General features: G+C 44.6%; 1 protein-coding gene across 22 annotated transcripts in view; it reads right to left on the bottom strand.

Moving 5' to 3' along the window:
* LOC109869428 (rap1 GTPase-activating protein 1-like) overlaps nt 1-27,227 on the bottom strand; it is a 108,959-nt gene that overhangs the window by 23,430 nt on the left and 58,302 nt on the right. For 18 of the 22 annotated variants that reach the window (XR_004205265.1, XR_004205266.1, XR_004205261.1 and 15 more), the window contains one exon: nt 4,716-4,818. Coding sequence is in view for 10 of the 22 variants with exons in the window: in XM_031803899.1 (XP_031659759.1) it covers nt 4,716-4,818 (103 nt within the window). In the remaining 12 variants the exon portion in view is untranslated. Of the gene's footprint in view, nt 1-962; nt 1,403-4,715; nt 4,819-13,924; nt 14,310-27,227 lie in introns of those variants that run through there. The other 4 variants (XM_031803912.1, XM_031803908.1, XM_031803909.1 and 1 more) reach the window with 4 other exon arrangements.

Genomic DNA, 27,227 nt, shown 5'->3' with positions numbered 1-27,227 from the left:
AGAGTGAGTATGAGTAAAGTCCTCCGCTATACGCAAACAACAAAGGTCTGCTACAGTACAAACCCTAAAGACAAACATCACTGGCCTGGAAAACACACTGTCGAAAACAATGACATTCACAAAACAGTATGGCCAGCTGAACAGTTTAGAGAGCACATGACGTCCTTCTGGTCTACATACTACAAACACAACGGTTAGCTGCTACTATATACAGAACTGTGAGCTGCTACTACATACAGAACTGTTAGCTGCAACTACATACAGAACTGTTAGCTGCAACTACATACAGAACTGTTAGCTGCTACTACATACAGAACTGTTAGCTGCTACTACATACAGAACTGTTAGCTGCTACTACATACAGAACTGTTAGCTGCTATTACATACAGAACTGTTAGCTGCAACTACATACAGAACTGTTAGCTGCTATTACATACAGAACTGTTAGCTGCAACTACATACAGAACTGTTAGCTGCTACTACATACAGAACTGTTAGCTGCTACTACATACAGAACTGTTAGCTGCTACTACATACAGAACTGTTAGCTGTCAGAAACACAACAGTATAGGAGGCCCACATACACATATTTATCCGTTCCAACTGAATGATCAAGGAAATACAACAATCAGGGTTGTATTGACTATTTCCATCCTCAGTCTAAAACACCGACCTGAATTTGAACTGACAATAACCCAAGGCTCACATCTTTAAAAAAAAAGGGGCCATGAATGGGGGTCTTTGAATTAAATCTACCACGGTCCTTGTCTTCTTCCCTGTCTAATTTAGCATGCTTGCCAGAGAGAACGGGCACTTTCCCTGACACACACATGGTAGCTAATGAGTAATGACTGCTAAGAGTCATGATCCCTTGCTTAGTTCTTACTCTGGTTCTAATAATTATCAGACAATCAAAGGAGAGCTCTCTGTCAGAGGTGTGACTAGTCTATCCGAGTACTTACTTTGCTGTGCTTCCTCCATGGTCCCGCTGTCACCAGTGGAGCATTGAGATGGATCTGACAACTTTTAGACATTTTTCAAGAAGACTATTTTCCATGAAACAAAATCCTCCAGCAGAAAATAAATCACGGTCACTGGTTTGTGAGTTCAACTGTTAAGTTCAAGTGTCCAGTATTAGAAGAGCACATTGCCTGCTGCCCCAGAGGCATGCCTGTATTCCACTGCGATAATGCAGTCCCTCACCCACAGTGTAGAAGTTACCCAAACAACTACAGCCAAACTAGGAGAGTCACAGAGTTGTGTGTACACAGCAAGTGTCATCAGGTGTGTGTCCGACTGTCCGTGTGTCCAAAGAATTGGTCAGCAATCCTCACTATCTTTCTCTTTATGCCACTCTGTCTAGGAAGATGAGAAGGAGGTAATGAGTTCTGAAAGTGCACTATGAGCACAACCCTACTCCTCCTGTCCCTGTCCCCCAGCCCTCTCTCTCTCTGAGTGTCTGGCAGATGGCCAGAGGTAGAGCATGGTCCAACTCCTCAGGCTGTGATGTACTCTACTGCTCAGACAAGTCCCTGCAGCACCGTCCTACCAACACTGGAGATAGAGAAGTTGTGGACAGACAGCACCACTGTATAACAATAGAGACAATCTCTTGGGGTCGTATAGCTAGGAATAACTTCATTGGAACTTAATCAAATGTCTCAATTCCAATGCAATTCCTTTTCAGAAAGACTTTTCAGAAAGAAAGAGAAAATAAAGAACAAAAGCAGAATCAGCCAGCCAGCCAGCCAGAAAGCCAGCCAGCCAGCCAGAGAGGAGGAGGTCTGAACAGCCACACCCACAGTGTCCAGTATGTAGGCCTAGTGCAGGTGTCAGAGCTAGGACCTCTCATTACAGAGGACTAATAGTCCTCTCATAAGGATAAGGAACAATAACTCCTCTCTCTACCAGACCTGTCTGGCAGCTGCTACTCCACACACCCACTTTCTGTCTGAGCTGAGCACATCATTAAAACTTTGGAGAGAAGTATCTCTATCTGGGCATGTGTGTCTACTGGGTCCAGTCCACTATATAGAGAGCTCTCTATTTCCTATCTGGGCATGTGTGTCTACTGGGTCCAGTCCACTATATAGAGAGCTCTCTATTTCCTATCTGGGCATGTGTGTCTACTGGGTCCAGTCTACTATATAGAGAGCTCTCTATTTCCTATCTGGGCATGTGTGTCTACTGGGTCCAGTCCACTATATAGAGAGCTCTCTATTTCCTATCTGGGCATATGTGTCTACTGGGTCCAGTCCACTATATAGAGAGCTCTCTATTTCCTATCTGGGCATGTGTGTCGACTGGGTCCAGTCCACTATATAGAGAGCTCTCTATTTCCTATCTGGGCATGTGTGTCTACTGGGTCCAGTCCACTATATAGAGAGCTCTCTATTTCCCATCTGGGCATGTGTGTCTACTGGGTCCAGTCCACTATATAGAGAGCTCTCTATTTCCTATCTGGGCATGTGTGTCTACTGGGTCCAGTCCACTATATAGAGAGTTCTCTATTTCCTATCTGGGCATGTGTGTCTACTGGGTCCAGTCCACTATATAGAGAGCTCTCTATTTCCTATCTGGGCATGTGTGTCTACTGGGTCCAGTCCACTATATAGAGAGCTCTCTGTTTCCTATCTGGGCATATGTGTCTACTGGGTCCAGTCCACTATATAGAGAGCTCTCTATCCCCTATCTGGGCATGTGAGTCTACTGGGTCCAGTCCACTATATAGAGAGCTCTCTATTTCCTATCTGGGCATGTGAGTCTACTGGGTCCAGTCCACTATGTAGAGAACTCTCTATTTCCTTTGTCCTCCTCTTATTGTCTTGATATACGTTTTGTTATACTACGTAAAGACAATGTTTATGCTTCACTATCCATTAGTATTTCTAAGAAAGAATAACAGCTTGGAACTGTATAATGACTTGCATCCTCTTTTTATAATTTACTGGGCACATACAGTAAATGAACCATGAAGAACCATGAAGACATTGCCATTCCAGTTTATCTGAGTAAAACGCCATGGAAAGCAGAGATGACTGCACTTATATGATCAATTAGAACCTGTTGAATAGCATGACTGCAGCCTAGTCAACAACTAGCTACAATGACAATTGATACTGAGTACAGCAGGTCTGAATAGACAACAATGGTTACATCTTGTGAAATTATGTGATCGCTACAATATCATGTTATCAATATCATGTTTCTCCCTGTTCATCACCTCGCGTCAAAGTCAAGTGAAGTAGAATGTATCTACGTGAAATCAGAACAAACATGTTTCATTGTAATTTCAGAGTGGAAACATTTAGAAGAGGAAGCTGCAGGTCATATTTAATCTAATCTCTACAGTTGGATAAAAATGATATTTACTTTATTCAATTAGAGTTGGTAGGAGTTGTGTGGCATGCAAAGCAGTCTATGACCAACCTTGACGCTAGGTGTGTGTGTGCACAAGAAAGACTGCCCTATGCAGAGGGCTCTGACCCCAACAGCAGGGCTGGGGTCAATTCGAATTGAAGTCAGTCAATTCAGGAAGTACACTTAAATAACAATTCAAAATTGGAAAGAACTGCCTCTATTTTCAATTACTTCTGAATAAACTGAAGAGTAGAAGCTATTTATTTCCAAAGTTATAATTTATTTTATACACATTTTTAAATCACTTCCTGAATTGACCCCAGCACTGCCCCACAGTACCCCTCATTCCAACAAGTATCAATTAAGCACAATCTACTATTTCTCAGCAATGCTGCCTTAACACATCATCTCCTCACAATGACACTACAGATGACTGTAAAGGTTTGAACTTCATGGTTGCGAGCCCTGTCCAATCCTTCACGGGTGGGATTAATTTAGGGTTAACCTAAGTGTAAATCCTTCCTTCCTAAGTGTACAGGGCCCTCTTAAACCTCACTGATATCATCAAGACTGTATCCTCTTAATCTTCCAATCTCTGCTCCCTTCAATCTAATACGTCCCAAAATATCTAAGAAAGATTAGTTATCCTTTCGGTTCAGATGTAAGACGTGTCAAAATAGATTCTTTGAAATGGGATCATTTGGGAAATGTGTGCTGCTGACAAGTATAGTGAAAAGTGCTATTGATACAATTTGAATTGTGAATTAATTTAGAGCTAGGTAACTGTAAGCGATAAGCAGAATAGTACATTAGTGAGGTAAGAAGGCAAGCCAGTCTTTATAAGTGACATATTCTAGTTTTGGGACAGGGACATTTTACCTTTGGAATGACAATTATTCAGACAGGCGCTGTTTTGTTAACATTTATGAAATAGGACTGGGTTTGTTTAATCTAGATATTAATGGAATCATAACAGCTTCCAAACACATACTGTAATTCCACAAGTCAAAGAAAATATTAATTTCAAATAATAGTTATTCTACGGTTACATGTCCCTCCCAATGATTGTTGAATATTGCTGAGTCAATGAAGGACTATACAGAAGTCAGTTGACAGTGTGAGCATAGGAAAGAGCCCAGAGAAACAGGCAGAGCAAATAGGGATTTACAGAGACACAGGTTACATAGGGGGACCAGACACAGACACACAGACACACAGACAGACAGAGAGTACAAGAAAAGTGACACACATGCACATAAGGTGAGTGAGTTCAGGTTATGTTGGGGGTAGGAGCTGAGGACCGGCGTTAACAGCACACAAACCCAAACCCCTCCGTCCACTCCCTCCCCTCCTACCTTGAGGAACGGTGGAGCGGGGTACGAGAGCGGTGACAACGGGGGCTGTAACAACGGAGGATCTAGTGTGGTTGAGATCCGGGGTTCACCCCCATCTTGTTTCCTAGAAACACAGAAAACACAGAGTGAGAAACATGAACATCAGACAGATCAGACGATGTCCCATACTGTATATCACACTGAGGTCATGAGGGGAGAGAAGAGGAATAATGTGACTGGATGCCTCAGGGTTTTAGGGTTCGTGATTTGCAGAACCTACAATGGCAACAACACAACACAGCTATTTAGGAAACACTGTCTGCTGCATGGTGCCCATTCTGAGAAGCGTCACAATGGCGTACGGTAGGGAGGGGCAACCGGCCCTTCTGTAGGCCCGCAGACCAATATTTTTCATTTTCTTTTAATTATAAAAATGAGAGTTTGAGAGTTAGAATAATTTGGTTGTGCATCAGCAGTCACTCAATTAGCCCATGTCAGCATTTTTATTTAAGATTGGTCAGCTAGTCTAGCGGCCAGCTATCTAAACTTGTAGAAAAGATTACTAGAAAAATTGGCATTCTACAGTTATATCTCCCTCCCAATGAGTGTTGAATATTGCTGAGTCAATGAAGGACTATACAGAAGTCAGTTGACAGTGTGAGCATAGGAAAGAGCCCAGAGAAACAGGCAGAGCAAATAGGGATTTACAGAGACACAGGTTACATGGGGTGAGTACAGACAAACAGGACAGACAGGGTGAGTACAGACAAACAGAAGAGACAGGGTGAGTACAGACAAACAGGACAGACAGGGTGAGTACAGACAAACAGAAGAGACAGGGTGAGTACAGACAAACAGGACAGACAGGGTGAGTACAGACAAACAGAAGAGACAGGGTGAGTACAGACAAACAGGACAGACAGGGTGAGTACAGACAAACAGGACAGACAGGGTGAGTACAGACAAACAGGACAGACAGGGTGAGTACAGACAAACAGAAGAGACAGGGTGAGTACAGACAAACAGGACAGACAGGGTGAGTACAGACAAACAGGACAGACAGGGTGAGTACAGACAAACAGAAGAGACAGGGTGAGTACAGACAAACAGGACAGGCAGGGTGAGTACAGACAAACAGAAGAGACAGGGTGAGTACAGACAAACAGGACAGACAGGGTGAGTACAGACAAACAGAAGAGACAGGGTGAGTACAGACAAACAGGACAGACAGGGTGAGTACAGACAAACAGGACAGACAGGGTGAGTACAGACAAACAGAAGAGACAGGGTGAGTACAGACAAACAGAAGAGACAGGGTGAGTACAGACAAACAGAAGAGACAGGGTGAGTACAGACAAACAGAAGAGACAGGGTGAGTACAGACAAACAGGACAGACAGACGGACAGACAGACGCACAGGACAGGACGAGTACAGACAGTGTGATGTGAGTATAAGAAAAGTGACACACAGAGCACATAAGGTGAGTGAGTTCAAGTTATTTTGGGGGTGGGAGCTGAGGACCGGCATTAACAGCACACAAACTCAAACCCCTCCATCCATTATATCCTTCCTGTTTGGCCCTGTCCGGGGGTGTCCTCGGATGGGGCCACAGTGTCTCCTGACCCCTCCTGTCTCAGCCTCCAGTATTTATGCTGCAGTAGTTTATGTGTCGGGGGGATAGGGTCAGTTTGTTATATCTGGAGTACTTCTCCTGTCCTATTCGGTGTCCTGTGTGAATCTAAGTGTGCGTTCTCTAATTCTCTCCTTCTCTCTTTCTTTCTCTCTCTCGGAGGACCTGAGCCCTAGGACCATGCCCCAGGACTACCTGACATGATGACTCCTTGCTGTCCCCAGTCCACCTGACCGTGCTGCTGCTCCAGTTTCAACTGTTCTGCCTTATTATTATTCGACCATGCTGGTCATTTATGAACATTTGAACATCTTGGCCATGTTCTGTTATAATCTCCACCCGGCACAGCCAGAAGAGGACTGGCCACCCCACATAGCCTGGTTCCTCTCTAGGTTTCTTCCTAGGTTTTGGCCTTTCTAGGGAGTTTTTCCTAGCCACCGTGCTTCTACACCTGCATTGCTTGCTGTTTGGGGTTTTCGGCTGGGTTTCTGTACAGCACTTTGAGATATCAGCTGATGTACGAAGGGCTATATAAATAAATTTGATTTGATTTGATCCATGGTCAAATTACAAACCCGGGTGGGGCCCATTGATCATCAGTTATCATATTAAAGACTGCCAACATTTGCCTCCACCCTATGGCAAAATGTGTAGAATTTCAGGATATTAGCTGTAAAACTGCACATGTTTCTCACAGCCCCATGGCAAAATTAGAAGAATACCATGAAAATAGTTATAAAATGTCAAAAATCTTCTCTCCGCACCATGGTAAAATGTGTAGAATTGCAGAAATGCAATCTTCTTTTCACTGTCACAAGGGTGGGTGGGGGTATGGATGTGGGTGCGCAGACCCATAAGCCACTGCGGCCCCTCATAATGAGTTCCGTTTTTTTTGTGGCCCCCACCCCTATTAAAGTTTCCCATCCCTGGCCTATGGTGTAAAAAAGTGAACTGAGGTTGAAGAGCGATATGAAGAGATTGAGTAAACTAATCCAATATCATTCCAACCCTTCTCTTCTCTGCGTTGTCTTCCTTCCTCTGTTGTTCTGACAGGAGTATTATTACATCATAGATATATGATGACTCGGTGAGTGGAGGAAAACACAGAAGCGCTAAACGATGAATTTCAATTTCTTGCAGAAACCATTCAAAAAGACTGGATATGTAAAACAAGGGAACCTTCAGACTTGTTACAGTCAACATTCTTGTTACACCCCCCCCCCCCATGAGTTTGAGTTAGTCCTGATCACAATCTAACTGCACCTGAACTGGCACAACGTGGTGTGAGAGGTTGACTGGGCTCAACCTAGAAATATCACAAAGTGTCTTGAGTGAGCCCATGTCCTTTTATTCCCAGTGTTTTGATTAAATAGTGCACAAGAACAGCGTGCCCAGGTCTCCTCTCCAAGGCCCCATCCATCACACAGCAGACAACCGTTCTGAGCGGAAATGTGATTATTCTCCAGATTGGGCTGCTTGCCCGCCACACTCCTGAGTAAATGCATTACCTTCACTTCCACCATTACACCTCCTTGTTTGCTTTTATTTACCTTGAGATAAAACCAGTACACAATGTGGAATATCTACTACGAAGCTAGCTCCCCAGGAAACGTACAAATCCACAGAGGATGAGAAATAGGCTCTAACAGGTGATACTAACATTATATTCTGTAACTATATCTCTAAAAACTAGAGTTAGACCCGACTTAGCCGATTTGGATGGCACTGTTTGTAAGGGGCCCGGTGTGAGTAGTGTGGGTGAATGTTAATTATTTAGATGATCACCATGCCAAAACAAACCACTCTAACCAAAGGATGTCAGATTGTACAGATCCTTCCTAGGTTTTCACAAACATATATGTGAACACAAATCCATTAGTGGTTAACCCACTGGCATCCTAGAGCAATGACAAACTCAAAAAGTCACATAGACCTACACTGATCTCGAAAAAAGAATCAGCAATATTCAAAATGCCACAATGATAAAATAAGATAATGAGATCTTACACCAAACAAGCACACAAAGTGTGCAAAGAATAATATCTTATTTTCTCTAAGTGTGCTTTATGTGCCATTAAGCAGGAGTCTCTCTGGAGAGAAGAGTCACTTCAGGGATCCAGGGAGGACACTCAGCCACCTTCCCTGCCACACATCTCTGCCTGCCTGCCACACATCTCTGCCTGCCACACATCTCTGCCTGCCACACATCTCTCTACTCACCGTCTCCAACCCAGGAGACTGCCTGCCTGCCACCTTCCCTGCCACACATCTCTCTACTCACCGTCTCCAACCCAGGAGACTGCCTGCCTGCCACCTTCCCTGCCACACATCTCTCTACTCACCGTCTCCAACCCAGGAGACTGCCTGCCTGCCACCTTCCCTGCCACACATCTCTGCCTGCCTGCCACCTTCCCTGCCACACATCTCTGCCTGCCTGCCACAAATCTCTGCCTGCCTGCCACACATCTCTGCCTGCCTGCTACACATCTCTGCCTGCCTGCCACCTTCCCTGCCACACATCTCTGCCTGCCACCTTCACTGCCACACATCTCTGCCTGCCTGCCACCTTCACTGCCACACATCTATGCCTGCCTGCCACACATCTATGCCTGCCTGCCACACATCTCTGCCTGCCTGCCACACTCCCTGCCACACATCTCTCTACTCACCGTCTCCAACCCAGGGTACAGCCTGCCTGCCTGCCACACAATGTGGGTGTTGCACTCCTGTTGCACTCCTCTGAAACCACTAGCCATGCCATATGTGTGTGAGACATTGAGCCACAAACACCTCAAGGCAGCATCAATGCCTTAATCAATACCTATACAGTGTAGACAGTAGTGGTCCATCGAATGTAGCCTAACTGTAATCAAAATATTGTGATTAATCAGTCAATTCAATAGAGGCGGTTTAATTTGTTGGCATGGCAATCAATAGTCTTGACATGTACTAATGAAAATACAACTTGTAGTGGTGTTCAACATGAATCAGCAAGCAGGACTGATTGACTGTAGGAACTGAAATGGACTAGAGTCCAAGCTGTCGGATGTACAACATTCACAATGCTGCGGGGGCTAACCTTGGGGACCTATAGATGTTACAGTCAGATACATTCAATAGCAAAACCAGGAGAAGCTGTGTCAGCAACACTGAACAAATACTGAACAAAAGTATAAAAGCAACATGTAATGTGTTGGTCCAATGTTTCATGAGCTGAAATAAAAGAGCCCAGAAATGTTCCATACGTATTTCCCTCAAATTTTGTGCACAAATTTGTTTACACCACTGTTAGTGAGCATTTCCCCTTTGCCAAGATAATCCATCCACCTGAGAGGTGTGGCATATCAAGAAGCTGATTAAACAGCATGATAATTACACAGGTGCACCTTGTGCTGGGGACAATAAAAGACCACTCTATAATTAGCAATTTTTTCACACAATACAATGCCACAGACGTCTCAAGTTTTGAGGGAGCGTGCAATTGACATGCTGACTGCAGGAATATCCACCAGAGCTGTTGCCAGAGAACTGAATGTTATTTCTCTACCATAAGGCGCCGCCAACATTTTAGAGAATTTGGCAGTACGTCCAACCGGGCTCACAACAAAAACGTGTAGCCACGCCAGCCTGGGACCTCCAAATCCGGCTTCTTCACCTGCGGGATCGTCTGAGAGGAGAGGGACCGGGGTGCTGAGGAGTATTTCTGTCTGTAATAAAGCCCATTTGTGGGGAAAAACACATTTTGATTGGCTGGGCCTGGCTCCCCATTGGGTGGGCCTGGCTCCCAAGTAGGTGGGCCTATGTCCTCCCATGGCTGTGCCCCTGCCCAGTCATGGGAAATCCATAGATAAGGGCCTAATGAATTTATTTACATTTACTGATTTCCTTATATGAACTGTAACTCAGCAAAATCTTTGAAATTGTTGCATGTTGCTTTTATATTTTTGTTCAGTATATTTCCACTTTTTATTCTTCGTTATTCATGAACTGATCTGCTATATGTATAATCATCAACTCGATTTTGCTAAATATAGGAGATATTCTGTCATTTGTTGAAGTTTGTACGATTTGACAACATTGAGCTCGGTGTGTCCTGAGAGCGCTCTGTGTCCAGATAGTCTACTGCTGAAATGCGCTAATAAATGGAGCAACATGATAACACTCAGCATTTATGAACGGCGATCATTGGTGGTCATTACTAAATATCAGTTTCATTAACTCTAAAATCTTTACATAGTGGTGCAGCCAAGCTGACAAGATGGTCCAACACCCCTCTAATTTGAGGAGAACTCTGCATTAGTGACCATATCTTGGTTTTAAAGGTATTAAATGGGTATTTCCGACTTGAATGATTAATTATGCCCGGTATTGAAATTGGCCGATTTTCAGGAAAATATGAATCCCGAAGTTTCATGTTTTATTAGTTGTATGTATGGGATACGCATGGTACTGTATACATTGTCCAACTATCTCTGAGCCTATTGGTATCAAACCTTACCCGACGGTAAGGAAGAGAACAGCTCGTGGCTGGTGTGTGGGGTCCTTGATGATGCTGCAGGACTTCCTCAGGCACCGTTTCCAGTAGATGTCCTAGATGGGTGGGAGCACGTTCCCAGTGATGTACTGGGCTGTCTTCACCACCCGCTGGAGGGCCCCGGTCCCATTGATGTACTGGGCTGTCTTCACCACCCGCTGGAGGGCCCCGGTCCCATTGATGTACTGGTCCGTCTTCACCACCCGCTGGAGGGCCCCGGTCCCATTGATGTACTGGGCTGTCTTCACCACCCGCTGGAGGGCCCCGGTCCCATTGATGTACTGGGCTGTCTTCCCCACCCGCTGGAGGGCCACGGTCCCAGTGATGTACTTGGCCCGTCTTCACCACCCGCTGGAGGGCCCCGGTCCCAGTGATGTACTGGTCCGTCTTCACCACCCGCTGGAGGGCCCCAGTCCCAGTGATGTACTGGTCCGTCTTCACCACCCGCTGGAGGGCCCCGGTCCCATTGATGTACTGGGCTGTCTTCACCACCCGCTGGAGGGCCCCGGTCCCATTGATGTACTGGGCTGTCTTCACCACCCGCTGGAGGGCCCCGGTCCCAGTGATGTACTGGGCTGTCTTCACCACCCGCTGGAGGGCCCCGGTCCCAGTGATGTACTGGGCTGTCTTCACCACCCGCTGGAGGGCCACGGTCCCAGTGATGTACTGGTCCGTCTTCACCACCCGCTGGAGGGCCCCAGTCCCAGTGATGTACTGGTCCGTCTTCCCCACCCACTGTAGGGCATAGGTCCCAGTGATGTACTGGTCCGTCTTCACCACCCGCTGGAGGGCCTGGTGGTCGCAGATGGAGCAATTCACGTACCAGGCCATTATGTAACTGGTCAGGAAGCTCTCGATGGTGCAGCGGTAGGTGAGGGTGGTGACCAGACCCAGGGCTCTGAACTTGGTATCAAGCTTGGAGGGAACGATAGTGTTGAATGCTGAACTGAGGTCAATGAACAGCATTCTCACATAGGTGTTCCTCTTGTCCAGATGTGTTACGGCCATGTGAATAGCTATGGAAATAGCATCTTCAGTGGATACAAAGTAGATACGTCTCATTTAAATCTTCATATTTGGTTGCATTGTAAACCAAACACGATGCAGGTTACTGTAACAATAAACATCTACTTATGTAATCATAGAAAGCATGCAAATGTTGCAAGGCTGTGGAGACAATTCCTATAATAATCTATGCAAAATCTCAAACGGCATTGAACACTGGCACCATGTACTTAAATAGTCTCAATTACAATCGAGGTCATTTGGTTGTGCTAGTAGATGAAGCACATCATTAAGTTGTTGTATAAATAAACAAAATCAAAATATTTGAACTCTTTTAAATGGTTGAAACCACAGGGATGTTACATTTAGGTGACAACTAAACCAACAATCTGACACATTGCTTCTTCACTGGAATTTGGTTGTGTTTTTAAGATGGTTTAAAGCACAGTGATAACACATTTTTGACTGTCTTTTTTGAGTGTGTGAAAATAGGTTGTAATCTCATTGATAAACGTAATCAACCAAATACTACCTGCGTTGAAATGATGTGGCGTGCCCAGTGGGTCAAGTCTATTATAAGAAATGTATACGCACATATCGGCACAGTACTGTACAAACTGCATCAGTCATCTTTTATCAACAGACATGTCAAACATATAGGACCAGCAGATCTGAAAATGATCGCTGGTGGTTTTGGAACTGACACATCATATGACAATTATAATCGGACATAGAACTCCTACAGTAAGACTGTGAAAACACACGCGGATATCAATACTGCTATTAGTCTGGAGGTGTGTGTGTAAACAGCACTCTCCCTCTCGGTCTTTCATTCCTCCTGACAGACGTTCGAGTGAACCCCCTCTCATGTGGTACTGTAGCCGTTCTCTCCATTGTAGCCAGCACGGAGGCACGGATGTTCCTGTACAGATAGATTCACTATCCCTTAGGCTAAGTCATCAAGCACAGCCCATGCAGAGATTTAAGCAGAAATAAGAAATTGAATCGCCCCCTCTTGTTAAAAGCTAATCAATGTTTAATTAGCCACTGTCTTTGTCCATGCTAAGGATCTATTAAATAATGTAAACAAGGACAATTCATCAGCCACACTACAGTATGTGGGGTGATATACCTGTTGGTAAAGTCATTATCACGTCTGCTGTGTCTGACTGACTGACTGACTGGTAGAGCTGCTCTCTTCATCTTACAGAGAAAGAGAGACCTTCCTGACAGACAGCAGTGAGTCTCTTGAGGAGATGAAGTTGACACCAGTGTGTCTTCAGTGGAATTCAATGAAGCCAGGCAGGCAGCTCTAGTCTGTCCTATGAGAGATCAACCGCCCAGCACAGTGAGCCCAGACACACACACGTTGGATGGACAGAGTGTGGGAGCCCAGACACACACACACACACACACTGTGGATGGACAGGGTGTGGGAGCCCAGACACGCCAGCTAGCAGACACTCTGACTCCCTGAGGAGGACAATGAGAAGGAAGAGGTGCTGGTGGGTGTGGGAGGAATTGAATTAAGACATGTCTGCTAAGGGGACTATCAGAATAGTGGAATGAAATGGTCAACTGTATAGAGTGTGTGTGTGTGTATGTGTGTGTGTGTGTGTTTGTGCGTAAGTGTGCATAGTTCTAATATAGATGAATAATTATTTCCCCATGACAGGAATCAGGCAGGAGGAAACACACTGTGCAGCACTCCACACTGCCAGAGCACATAGCTAAATAACAAAATCATCTCATCAGAGCAGCGGGGGAACTCTCCTCTTTCCTCCTCATTACGAGTTGTTCAACAGAACAAAAGCATGTCGCGCATGACACATTACATACTGTATGCTCTGTGCACCTGCCTGCCACCTGCCTGCCTGCCATCCTGCCTGCCTTCTGCCTGCTCGCTGCGTGCCTCTACGTAAACCTCCTGCATATCAGTTTACAAACAAATCCAACCTATATATTATGCTACAGAGTGAAATTAGTGGGGCATATAGTAACAGCGGTAGGTACTATCAGAGCAAACATGACAAACACAAATAAATAAGTAAGTTACTCACTCTGTGTCAGCTGTATGCAGTCTTTCTCCCAGATAAATATATCAGAGACCAGTCAAGAAGCAGATGACTAAGACACGACTCTCTCGCTCTCTCCTCCCGTCTGATCACTCTCAACTCTCTTCTCCTGTCTGATCACTCAGTCTCAACTCTCTCCTCCCGTCTGATCACTCTGTCTCAACTCTCTCCCTCTGACTGCTACACACCTGCCTGACAAGTGGAGCCTCTGGGCTGTCACACCAACTTCTGCCCTGCTAGGCTGGCCGTATTTTTCCTCCCTTTCTAGCGCTCTCTCTCTAGATCTCCCATTCATCCGTTCTCTCTCTCAAAACCTCCCTCTCTTCCTCCCTCTGTGGCACGGTGCCCCTCCCCCGCCCATGCTTGGACTGGGAGAAAGAAAGCGAGAGAGAAAGAGAGAGAAAGCGAGAGAGAAAGCGAGAGAGAGAGAGAGAGAGAGAGAGAGAGAGAAAGCGAGAGAAAGCGAGAGAGAGAGAGAGAGAGAGAGAGAGAGAGAGAGAGAGTGAAGCCTGATCCCATGTTGAGAGGCTGAGAGGCTGGGCTGGGCAGGGCTGTTTGATGGAGGTTTGTTCTCTTCTCCTCTGCGTTCATTACACCTCACCTTAATTAAACAACATGCCTCCCTAGCTAGGACCGGTTGCTCTGGCAACCAAATCAGTTACACAGGAGAGAATAGATCTGCCCTTACCCCGACACACGGACAGACACGCAAAAAGGCACGCAAGCACACACAGGCACGCGCACACACACACACACACAGGCACGCACGTACACACACACAGGCATGCACGCACACACACACACAGGCATGCACGCACACACACACACACACACACAGGCGCACGCACACACACAGGCATGCACGCGCACACACACACACAGGCATGAACGCACACACACACACAGGCATGCACGCACACACACACACACAGAGTGAATCGTGAACTTCATATATTGAGTGTGGGTTTATGATGTTTCTATCATTAGTTTTCCAGTAAGAGAGAATCATTTGGATTGAGAGGATAAAAGCAGAGGAGCATTTCATGACTAATACCAGAGAAACAGTGATTACACACCTGCAATAAAGAGGAAAAGCTCATATCATATAGTCATATCATATAGTCCTCCTGCCACATTTAGCTTCTAACAGACTTAATGTCCCTGGCGATGTTCTCTTCATCTAAAGCATATGTTTGTTTGTCCCCTCAGGTATGTAGAAACACTAAGTGGACTTGCCTTTACTAAAACATGTGCTCTGGAGCATAGTCATACAGGAGAAGTATGATTCATCCTACTGGTGGTGTTTGGTATGCCAGGAGACAAGGGATTTATTGAACAGGCTTTATATGTATTTGTGTATTGTAATAATCATCTGCTATTCATGTGTGAGGTGAATGGTTTTAATGCTCTTCCCTTGAAAAGGTGGTGTTAACATGTTAAAAATGTAATACATGGCAAAATATGGTTTCACATTAAATGTACATCTAGTTCACGTTTGAAAATTGGATTTTCATGTCAAACTGCAAATTTCACATACGTCCTTCTCTCTTCGTCATTTTCACAAAACCCATTTTATGACAAAGCCATACCCTCTGGGCACAGACGTCAATTCAAAGTCTATCATTAATTTCAACGTCTATATTAATTTCATTGAAATGACATAGAAACAATGTTGATTCAACCAGTGTGTGCCCAGTGGGTAGGTCCCTCCCTTCTGACCTTCTTCTCCAATGGGTTTTGAGAAGGAGGCGATAAGAGAGGGTCTTACTTTGATGGACTCCTCCCTTTCTCTCCCTCTCTCGCTCCCCATCTTTCCCTCTAACACCTGCTGTCCTGTCCCACTGTGTTTCCGTTTTCATTCCAGATTGACTGATCTTCGTTTCTCTTTGCTTTTTTGAGCTGTTCTTGCCATAATATGGACTTGGTCTTTTACCAAATAGGGCCATCTTGTGTATGCCAACCCTACCTTGTCACACAACTGATTGGCTCAAACGCATTAAGGAGGAAAGAAATTCCACAAATTAACAAGGAACACCTGTTAATTGAAATGCATTCCAGGTGACTACCTCATGAAGCTGGTTGAGAGAATGCTACTTTGAAAAATCTCAAATATATTTAGATTTGTTTAACACTTTTTTGGTTACTATATGATTCCATGTGTTATTTCATAGTTTTGATGTCTTCACTATAGTAGTAAAAATAGTAAAAATAAAGAAAAACCCTTCAAAGAGTAGGTGTGTCCAAACTTTTGACTGGTTCTGTATATATACATATGTATATACTTTTTTTTACGCACCAAACAATTAAGGCAACAGGGATCTTGATCCAGGAGGGGATTGAATGTCTCTTCTGTAACCAAGAAGCTTGATCTTGAAATCTAGCCACTTAGCTAGCAAGTTAGCAAACCAAATGAATAGCTGGAGCCCTGAGCTGGATATCATTTATTTGATTTCTCAGATTTCTTATAGTTATACTTCACTTATAGTTAGTCATAAGCAGCAGCGTAGCACCGAAGCCTCAGCGAGACGGGGGTGCCCCCAACCCCAAAAATGTTGGGAACAGTATTGAAAATCATACAGTTGGTATTTGAAAATACCCGGTATATGGTATAAACGGTATATCGCCGAAGCCACCAGTAGTGTAGTGTAGAAAGGAACTGCTGGACCACCAGTAGTATATTGAGGAGCGTGACCACCAGCAGTGGAGTGTAGTGAGTAGCTGGTGGGGCTCTGCTGTGACCACCAGTAATATAGTGTAGTGAGGAGCTGGTGGGGCTCTGCTGTGACCACCAGTAATATAGTGTAGTGAGGAGCTGGTGGGGCTCTGCTGTGACTACCAGTAATATAGTGTAGTGAGGAACTGGTGGGGCTCTGCTGTGACCACCAGTAATATAGTGTAGTGAGGAACTGGTGGGGCTCTGCTGTGACCACCAGTAATATAGTGTAGTGAGGAGCTGGTGGGGCTCTGCTGTGACCACCAGTAATATAGTGTAGTGAGGAGCTGGTGGGGCTCTACTGTGACTACTACATTTCATGTGTGTCAATATATGAGCTGAAGGGAAAAAGACAGAAACCAAACCACTATGATTACTTCTGTCTTTCCCCTCTCATTTACTGGTGTGTCAGAGAGAGGCCAGTGTTTGCGTGGATGGAGAGGAGAGCAGAGCTGTCCAGGGTGTCATCTGTGAGATCTGGATGGCTGGCTGATTGCGTGTGACCATCAGTTGACCCCAGAGCCTGCCCGGGGTTTACGACCCCATCACATGGGATCAGATACCTGGTGGTATTATTGACTGTTGATATGGCTCTGCCTCGGATACCTGGCGGTATTATTGACTGTTGATATGGCTCTGCCTCAGATACCTGGCGGTATTATTGACTGTTGATATGGCTCTGCCTCAGATACCTGGCAGTATTATTGACTGTTGATATGGCTCTGCCTCAGATACCTGGCGGTATTATTGACTGTTGATATGGCTCTGCCTCAGATACCTGGCGGTATTATTGACTGTTGATATGGCTCTGCCTCAGATACCTGGCGGTATTATTGACTTTTGATATGGCTCTGCCTCAGATACCTGGCGGTATTATTGACTGTTGATATGGCTCTGCCTCGGATACCTGGCGGTATTATTGACTGTTGATATGGCTCTGCCTCAGATACCTGGCGGTATTATTGACTGTTGATATGGCTCTGCCTCAGATACCTGGCGGTATTATTGACTGTTGATATGGCTCTGCCTCGGATACCTGGCGGTATTATTGACTGTTGATATGGCTCTGCCTCGGATACCTGGCGGTATTATTGACTGTTGATATGGCTCTGCCTCGGATACCTGGTGGTATTATTGACTGTTGATATGGCTCTGCCTCGGATACCTGGTGGTATTATTGACTGTTGATATGGCTTTAACATGAGGAAATAAACCTGTTGCTTAAAAAATATAGCAAGCAGATGTTCTGTGTGTCCTCCTTCGTGTCTTTCTTTATAAATCTAGCCTCTTGTTTAAAAAATGAACATGGGCTGGCTTACATGTCGTACTTGCGCCAACAGTACATGCTAATTTCATTTCCAAACAACATTCATACAGTAGCATTGTGATAGGTGTAACATGTAAAGGAAGTGTTCCACTTTTTTTTTTTTTTTTTTTTTTTTTTTACCTTTATTTTACTAGGCAAGTCAGTTAAGAACAAATTCTTATTTTCAATGACGGCCTAGGAACAGTGGGTTAACTGCCTGTTCAAGGGCAGAACGACAGATTTTGTACCTTGTCAGCTCGGGGATTTGAACTTGCAACCTTTCGGTTACTAGTCCAATGCTCTAACCACTAGGCTACACTGCCGCTACACTGCCGCATGTTCAGTAAACATGTGAATTCTGCAACACTCCCAGTGTCTCTGTCAGTCCCCATGTCCCCTCCATTCCCTCTAACACATTAACATCATGGCAGATGTTTGCAGTCGGCCTCTGGCTTAATAAGGCGTATGTGGCAGGGGGTTTTAACGATCACGGATTACAAACAGAAAGCCAGTCACGCTCGCGGACACCAACGCCACCCTATCAGACGCGCTAAACACTTTTTTATCACACTTGGAGCAAAACGACTCTGAGCTGCCGAGGAGAGCCCCAGAGGACAACGAGGGCTGCGTGTTTACAGTCTCCAAGGAGGATGTAAGTAAGTCATTCAAAAGTATTAACCCTCGCAAGGCTTCCGGCCCAGACGACGTCCCTAGCCACGCCTTCTGAGTATGAGCAGACCAGCAAGCTGTTGTGTTCGCCAACATTTGCAATCTCTCTCTAGCTCAGGCCATCTGCTTCAAGATGTCCACTATCACCCCCGTGCTTAAGAAAAGGAAAGGAACTGAACGACTACTGACCCGTAGCACTCACTTTGGTCATCATGAATTGCTTCGAGATGCTCGTCAAAGACCACATCACCTCCTCCCACAGACAGTGCACTGCACACTGCACTCACGCACCTGGACAAGAGGAATGATTATACGAGGAGGCTGTTCATCGACTGCAGCTCGGTCTTCAATACCATAGTGCCCTCTAAGCTCACCACAAAGCTCACAGCCCTGGGTCTGAACTCCTCCCTATGCAACTGGACGAGTTCTTCCTGACGGGCTGCCCCCAGGTGAATGTAGGTAACATTACCTCCTCCACACAGATCCTCAACACAGAGCCCTCCCCTGCCCCCTCAACAGACATATAGCCAGTCCCCACCCCAATTAACATGTATCATGCTGAATAGCCACCACTACTCCTACCCCTCTAACCTAATCTATGTTCCAAACAGGTGACATCCCATCCATGATGTCCAGCTCTTACTCTTAGATTATATCATGTCTTATTGTTGTTGCATTGTCCAGAAGGAACATGTAAGTCCGTGTTTAGTTGGATGGTGTATACCATGTGTATCCTGCACATACCACTAATAAAACTGGAAACTTTCTCTGTCCTGTGCTGGACTGACCTGGCTGCCACCAGTCACTCTTGGCCTGTCCTGGTCTGTCCTTTAACAGCCAGACAGGAGCAGAGCATGTGTTGTGAATGAACACATAAATAACACCTGCTGGACTAAGATCCACCTGCTCCCCTCAGGGGCCCTTGAAATGTCCATCTTAGCCCTCAGGCCTTGTGATGGAGCTGGCCCAAATGGGCACAATTTCAGATGGATGGGAGAGCGATTGTCCCAGAGGAAAAAAGCAATTCCTTTTAAGCAGTGCTTTAGACAGGCTAATGTGATGCATCACTGTCTCCTCTCTCTCTCTCTGTGTGTGTGTGTGTGTGTGTGTGTGTGTGTGTGTGTGTGTGTGTGTGTGTGTGTGTGTGTGTGTGTGTGTGTGTGTGTGTGTGTGTATGTGTGCGTGTGGTGTGGGTGACAGTGTTCATTTTGGCACTCATTTAGATTTAGTCGTAGTCATTTTGACTAAATAAGTCAGTCAAATGTTTCGTCAGTTCAATACTGATTTAGTCTATTGTCAAACTTACAAAAACAGTGGGCCATTTTAGTCAACTATATTCCCTTTCATTTTAGTCAACTATATTCCCTTTCATTTTAGTCAACTATATTCCCTTTCATTTTAGTCAACTATATTCCCTTTCATTTTAGTCAACTATATTCCCTTTCATTTTAGTCACATCACATTTGCATTGCCTCATTAACCTCTGTAAACAGAAATCACTGACTGCCATGTGCACAAACGTACATAACCTTGTCCTACCAACATATTGTTCTGCATACCACCCTATTCTCTTCCCAACAGCAGAAATATGACAAACATGTATGAGAGTAGTATGGGTTTTACGGCATCATCGCCATCGTTATCATCAACGTTCCACAGATGCCGGCGCCACATTGGTGTCCAAAGTAGAATGGGCTAATGACTTTGAAAGAGAGCGAAGGACTGTTTTGAGACACTAAACCTAGAGTCCGAATCGAGTGCCAAATCACCTGTGCTCGAGTCAGAGTTCCCTATGTTCAAATTCGAGTCACCAATAGTCGAGTCACAAGTCCCTATGGCTGAATTCCCAGTGCTCGAGTCCTGGTCCAAGGCTACTGGTAATGTTACAAGGGTCACGTTCAGTTGCAGATAGAAATGACATGAATAGAGCCGCCATTATTTCTTATTATATGTCAGAGAGGCATATTTGTTCTACATGGCATATTTCTATCTGAATGTTCCAAAATGTTGTGTCCCGCTGAACGCACCCCGAATTGGTAGCTATAGGTAGCTAATGAAGTAACACGACTGAAAATGTGTAGCCTAAACAAATGGTTAACGATACGGTTCGCAGGTAGCCTAGTTTTAGAATGGCCAGTGATATGCGGCCTGCCAAAGAACTTCAGAAAGAAAAAAACGTAGCCGCGGTATTACGGGTCATATCTTTTGAACGGTAAGGGTTAGAATCAAGCCCTTTTCTCTGAGGAAAACAGGGAGGCTTGGCTACGTTGGCTACAGAACCTGGCTATGAAATGCAGTGGGGAAAGTGGGAAGGTTATGTGAGACTACAAATTCAAAGACAGATTACTTTTCTATACTCAAGGGAGAGAAAAACAGCTAGACTGTTGTTTTACTATTAAACTCAATACTGAGACAGAGCGGAACCTGTCTGCCCACGCTCCTCCTCTTCTTCTTCTTTGGAATTCAGATGGCGGATCGCTGCCAACGTTTAGGTGCATATACCGCCACCTACTGTACTGGAGTGTGAGGCCAGTCACAGCCTACCAACATTAAATTATCTTCATTAGTCCTGTTCCTCTATGAAATATAGCCCCAGACACCACCACTTACACTCAATAAAAACCCACTACCCCATTCCACTACTTTGCACCACGCCAACAGTCTGGGAGGACAGGAACCACCACTAAACACACCCTGTAGCTCTTCTGAAGTCAAATCATGTATACCCAAATAGTTTTCTGCAGCTGCCACCATAACATATATTTTCTGTGATTTACAATATATTTTCTGTGATCTATGCGGTACGGATGATAACCATTACTATGAACGCTAAGAAGCCAACCTTGATGAAGCATAAATCACTCGTTGGCCTATGCCTCTGTGCTGGCACCAATCTACTACTCACTGTAATCATCTCAGGATCCCGCACCCTTGACCCATCCTCCTCCACTTGCTTCACTGCCTCAGCATACGGGCACTTCCTGCACTACTTTGACTCTGGCCACTCAATCAGTCTCTCTAGCACCGGACACTTACGATCCCTAACAACATGGACACCCCTACAGTTAACAAACACAACTTTATCCACCAAAACTTGACCATCCTTCCATGCCCTCCTGCACACTTACCACATCTCCTTCCTACACACTGCTGCGACATGGCCATAAACGTTGCACCTGTTTTTTTCTGGGTCTATTTAGTCAGTTATAGTCTTGTCAATTGCCTCTGAGAAATAGGTGTTTGACAAATATTTTTGTAACTTTTTTGTTGAGGAAATTAACACAAGCATCACATCCCAAGAGTAGTCTTTGGAAAATAATTTTCCTCCAAACATTACAATTCAAGTACTTCTCGGCATGGGTGTAATGCTATTCCTCTCTGTGTGTTTTCCCTGCACGGAGCCATGCATCATGTGTCACATGCATCACACACGCCAGCACACACGTCCTATCCCATCCACTCAGAGCAATGTGACACACAGGTCACCTCTGGGCAAATATGATGAATTGCATATCCTACTAAAAGTGCACAATTCTCAACATTCTCCTCTGGCATCACAGTGTGTTTTAAGACCATATCTCTCCTTCAAAATGACATCTACCTGCAGCCTTAAGAGGCACCAAATAATGGAAATATTGGACAGCAGTCAAAAAGGCAGATTAGTCTGACTCTGAGAGACATTCTTAATGGGTTCCTCAACAAAAGTCATTTGGTAAAGGACCATTTGGCACGACATTAAAAGATAACTGTTTTCTTATCTTAGTTGTTTCTTAACCCTTATCGAGAATTGAAGTGTTTGGCTGCCATGGCAAACAAACCACAGTCTGGAAAGCTTGAAGCATGACTTTTCAAATGGGGACATTTGTAACACATGACACAATGACAGAATCTATTTGAAGTAATACACTACATGACCAAAAGTATGTGGACATCTGGGCGATTAAGCCTTGCCTGGCTCGCAGTCGACGTTCCAATTCATCCCAAAGGTGTTCGATAGGGTTGAGGTCAGGGCTCTCTACAGGCCAGTTCTTCCACACCGATCTTGACATAGACCTCGCTTTGTGCACGGGGGCATTGTCATGCATTGTCATTGGCATTGTCATTGTCATTTGTCTGTCATAGTTGAAGTGTACCTATGATAAAAATTACAGGCCTCTCTCATCTTTTTAAGTGGGAGAACTTGCACAATTGGTGGCTGACTAAATACTTTTTTGCCCCACTGTATGTATATATACAGTACTAGTCAAAAGTGTTGGGGTGCTGCATCAGATGACATGGCCTCCACAATCAGCCGACCTCAACCCAATTGAGATGGTTTGGGATGAGTTGGACCGTAGAGTGAAGGAAAAGCAAGTTCTCAGCATATGTGGGAATTCCTTCAAAGACTGTTGGAAAAACATTCCTCATGAAGCTGGTTGAGTGAATGCCAAGAGTGTGCAAAGCTTTCATCAAGGCAAAGGGTGGCTACTTTGAAGAATAAATATATTTGGATTTGTTTAACACTTTTTTGGTTACTACAGGATTCCATATGTGTTATTTCATAGTTTTGAGGTCTTCACTATTATTCTACAATGTAGAAAATAGTACAAATAAAGAAAAACACTTGAATGATTAGGAGCTTTTAAAACTTTTGACTGGTATAAGCACTCCACCCGATTCAAATTGGATGCTCTTTTCAAAACATTGAATAACTAAGTGACTGAAGTATTCCATTTGTGAGCAAAGTGTTGTGTGATGAGACTGTGTGATAGGTACCAGCCAGCCTACATGCACCTTATGTACCTTTACCTCCCCTGACAGCTGCCTGCATCATTAGTATGCATTAAAAAGAGCAGGTGATTCTGAATAAACCACATCCTCTCCTGCAACACCTTCAGATTCTCAATCCCCACTTAGGAATGTTTTCAATCGAGAAGCTACTGATAAATTATCAATTCATTATATTAATTAATTAATTAATTAAACCTCTAAAAATAAGTATATTTAATTACCACTAAAATTCCATGAAAAACAATAGAACGAAATATATATATATATATGGAGATGCAGTTTGGAGATGCAGTTTCACCAGTAAAACATGAAGAAGTATCATGCACGATTGACAGTGATAATGACCTATTTTGAAATGATGTATGCCTAACTTGGTGTTTGAGTGTATCAAAAAAAAATGTGTGGGCATAGGCAGATGTTGCAATTGGAGGTGGAATTCATTGTATGCATAGTATATAATGATATGATTCAATACGCTACATCTGTCGGTACTTTGATTGAGGAAATGATGAGGTCACAAAGAAAAAACACACTCCCTCGCCAAAAGAATTTGCACAACACCACTGGTCGTAATCCCATGACTCTAGATGGAATCAAATCAAATCATATTGGTCACATACACATGGGTAGCAGATGTTAACGTGAATGTAGCAAAATTCTTGTACTTCTAGTTCCGACAGTACAGTAATATCTAACAAGTAATCTAACAAATTCACAACAACTACCTAATACACACCAATGTACAGGGATGAATAATAATATATAGGCAAGATGCAGTAGATGGTATAGAATACAGTATATACATATGAGATGAGTAATGTAGGATATGTAAACATTATTAAAGTGACATTATTTAAAGTGAGTGATACCTTTATTAAGTCCATTTATTAAAGTAACCAGAGATTTGAGTCTGTATGTTGGCCGCAGCCTCTCTGTTAGTGATGGCTATTTAACAGTCTGATGGCCTTGAGATAGAAGCTGTTTTTCAGTCTCTCGGTCCCAGCTTTGATGCACCTGTACTGACCTCGCCTTCTGGATGATAGCGGGGTGAACAGGCAGTGGTTCAGGTGGTTGTTGTCCTTGATTATCTTTTTGGCCTTCCTGTGACATCGGGTACTGTAGGTGTTATGGAGGGCAGGTAGTTTGCACCCGGTGATGCGTTGTACAGACCGCACTACCATCTGGAGAGCCATGCGGTTGAGGGCGGTGCATTTGCCGTACCAGGCGGTGATACAGCCCGACGGGATGCTCTCGATTGTGCATCTGTAAAGGTTTGTGAGGGTTTTAGGTGACTAGCCAAATTTCTTCAGCCTCCCGACCTTTCCACCTTCTCCTCTACTGTTGTGCCTTCTTCACCAAGCTGTCTGTGTGGGTGGACCATTTCAGTTTGTCTGTGATGTATACGCCGAGGAACTTAAAACTTTCCACCTTCTCCTCTACTGTCCCATCGATGTGGATGGGGGGGTGCTCCCTCTGCTGTTTCCTGAAGTCCACGATCATCTCCTTTGTTTTGTTGACGTTGAGTGAGAGGTTGTTTTCCTGACAACACTCCAAGTGCTCTCACCTCCTCCCTGTAGGCTGTCTCGTCATTGTTGGTAATCAAGCCTACCACTGTAGTGTCGTCTTCAAACTTGATGATTGAGTTGGAGGCGTGCATGGCCACACAGGGAGCACAGGAGAGGGCTGAGAACGCAGCCTTATGGGGCCCCAGTGTTGAGATTCAGCGGGGTGGAGATGCTGTTTCCTACCTTCACCACCTGGAGGCGGCCCGTCAGAAAGTCCAGGACCCAGTTGCACAGGGCGAAGTTGAGACCCAGGGTCTCGAGCTTAATGATGAGTTTGGAAGGTACCATGGTGTTAAATGTTGATCTGTAGCCAATGAACAGCATTCTGCCCTATCCCAGATGGGATAGGGCAGTGTGCAGTGTGTTGGCGATTGCATCGTCATTGGACCTTTTGGGGCGGTAAACAAATTGGAGAGGGACTAGGGTGTCAGGTAGGGTGGAGGCAATATGATCCTTGACTAGTCTCTCAAAGCACTTCATGAAGACAGAAGTGAGTGAGATAGTCATTTACTTCAGTTACCTTAGCTTTCTTGGGAACAGGAACAATGGTGGCCATCTTGAAGCATGTGGGCACAGCAGACTGGGATAGAGATTGATTGAATATGTCCATAAACACACCAGCCAGCTGGTCTGCGCATGCTCTGAGGAAACGGCGTTGGATGCCGTCTGGGCCAGCAGCCTTGCGAGGGTTAACACGTTTGAATGTTTTACTCACGTTGGCCGCGGAGAAGGAGAGCCCACAGGCTTTGCTAGCGGGCCGTGTCAGTGGCACTGTATTGTCCTCAAAGCGAGCAAAGAAGTTGTTTAATTTGTCTGGGAGCGAGACGTCGATGTCCGCGACGGGGCTAGTTTTCTTTTTGTAATCCGTGATTGACTGTAGCCCCTGCCACATGCGTCTCGTGTTTGAGCCGTTGATTTGAGACTCTACTTTGTCTCTATACTGACACTTTACTTGTTTGATTACCTTGCGGAGGGAATAGCTGCATTGTTTGTATTTGGTCATGTTTCCAGTCGATTTACCATGATTGAAAGCGGTGGTTTGCGCATTCAGGTTTGCGCGAATGCTGCCATCAATCCACGGTTTCTGGTTAGGAAAGGTTTTAATAGTCACACTGGGTACGACATCTCCGATGCACTTGCTAATAAACTCGCTCATGACTCTGGGATGTAATCCCATGACTCTGGGATGTAATCCCATGACTCTGGGATGTAATCCCATGACTCTGGGATGTAATCCCATGACTCTGGGATAAGAAGGTTGCGTGTTCAGTGGTAGAGACTTTTTTGTTTTAAAATGTTTTGTTTTAATTGTTGGTTTTAACTCCATCTGAAACCTTAACCATTCTGAATGAATGCCTAAACTTAATGTTTTAAGCCTATCCAAACCTAAACCCTTAACTTAAAAACACATTTTAGTTTTGGAGAAATAGAAGGATGCTGAAATTTGATGTTGGATAAACGTCAGAATATAAAGTCAAATCCGTAAAACCGTGAGATCCTGTGGGGAAACAACAACCAAGGGAAATCACCATGATGCAGAAGTGCCTTTTAAACAATAGTGGGAAACAAAAGCAGTCGCTATCATCTCTCCATGTTGTTGTATTATTCTGCTAGGAAAGGTCATGCCTTCTATCACTGAGTGCTGTCTGTTAGTCTGTCAATCAGATAACAATAACAACATGGGAGGATAAAACCCCTGCAGCATAGTGCTGGAAAATGGATTACATCCCAAATCCCCAGGGAGAGGCTTAAAGCTCCTCTAAACAGGAGGTAGAGTGTTAAAAGTACTGTACACGACTGATCTGACCTCAGCTCAGTGTCTGGCCTCTGTTGGCTTAAAACACCAGTTTTCCTGTATCTATCAATAGCCTTTTCACATAGAACATCCCTGTGTATGTTGTTTAACCATCCACACACGTCACCAATGCTTTATCCTTAAAGTACCTTAATGTATACTGCATACCCTATAGAAAGTGTGTACCTTCTCAAAGATGTCAGCACACAAGAAAATAATATTATGGGGAAAATAGGACTGAACTGCTCGAAAGGTTACCAAATGACTTCTTCTAACATGACAAATTCAAGCCCGATATCAAATGAGAAAAACACAATGTTTTCTGTGAAGAATTACTGGTGCAGTCAAACAGTCTCATCCTCCAGCCCGCTGCTTTCATCAGTACGTTTGGTGGTGATGATGACACTTGTTCTGGTGCTGTGTGTGACTTTGAAAAAAACTATTATAATAATGAAACTGGTCTTTGGACT

Source organism: Oncorhynchus kisutch, linkage group LG24 (genome assembly GCF_002021735.2).
Source record: "Oncorhynchus kisutch isolate 150728-3 linkage group LG24, Okis_V2, whole genome shotgun sequence".
Classification (NCBI taxonomy): Eukaryota; Metazoa; Chordata; class Actinopteri; order Salmoniformes; family Salmonidae; genus Oncorhynchus; species Oncorhynchus kisutch.
This window is presented reverse-complemented; position numbering and strand designations above follow the sequence as displayed.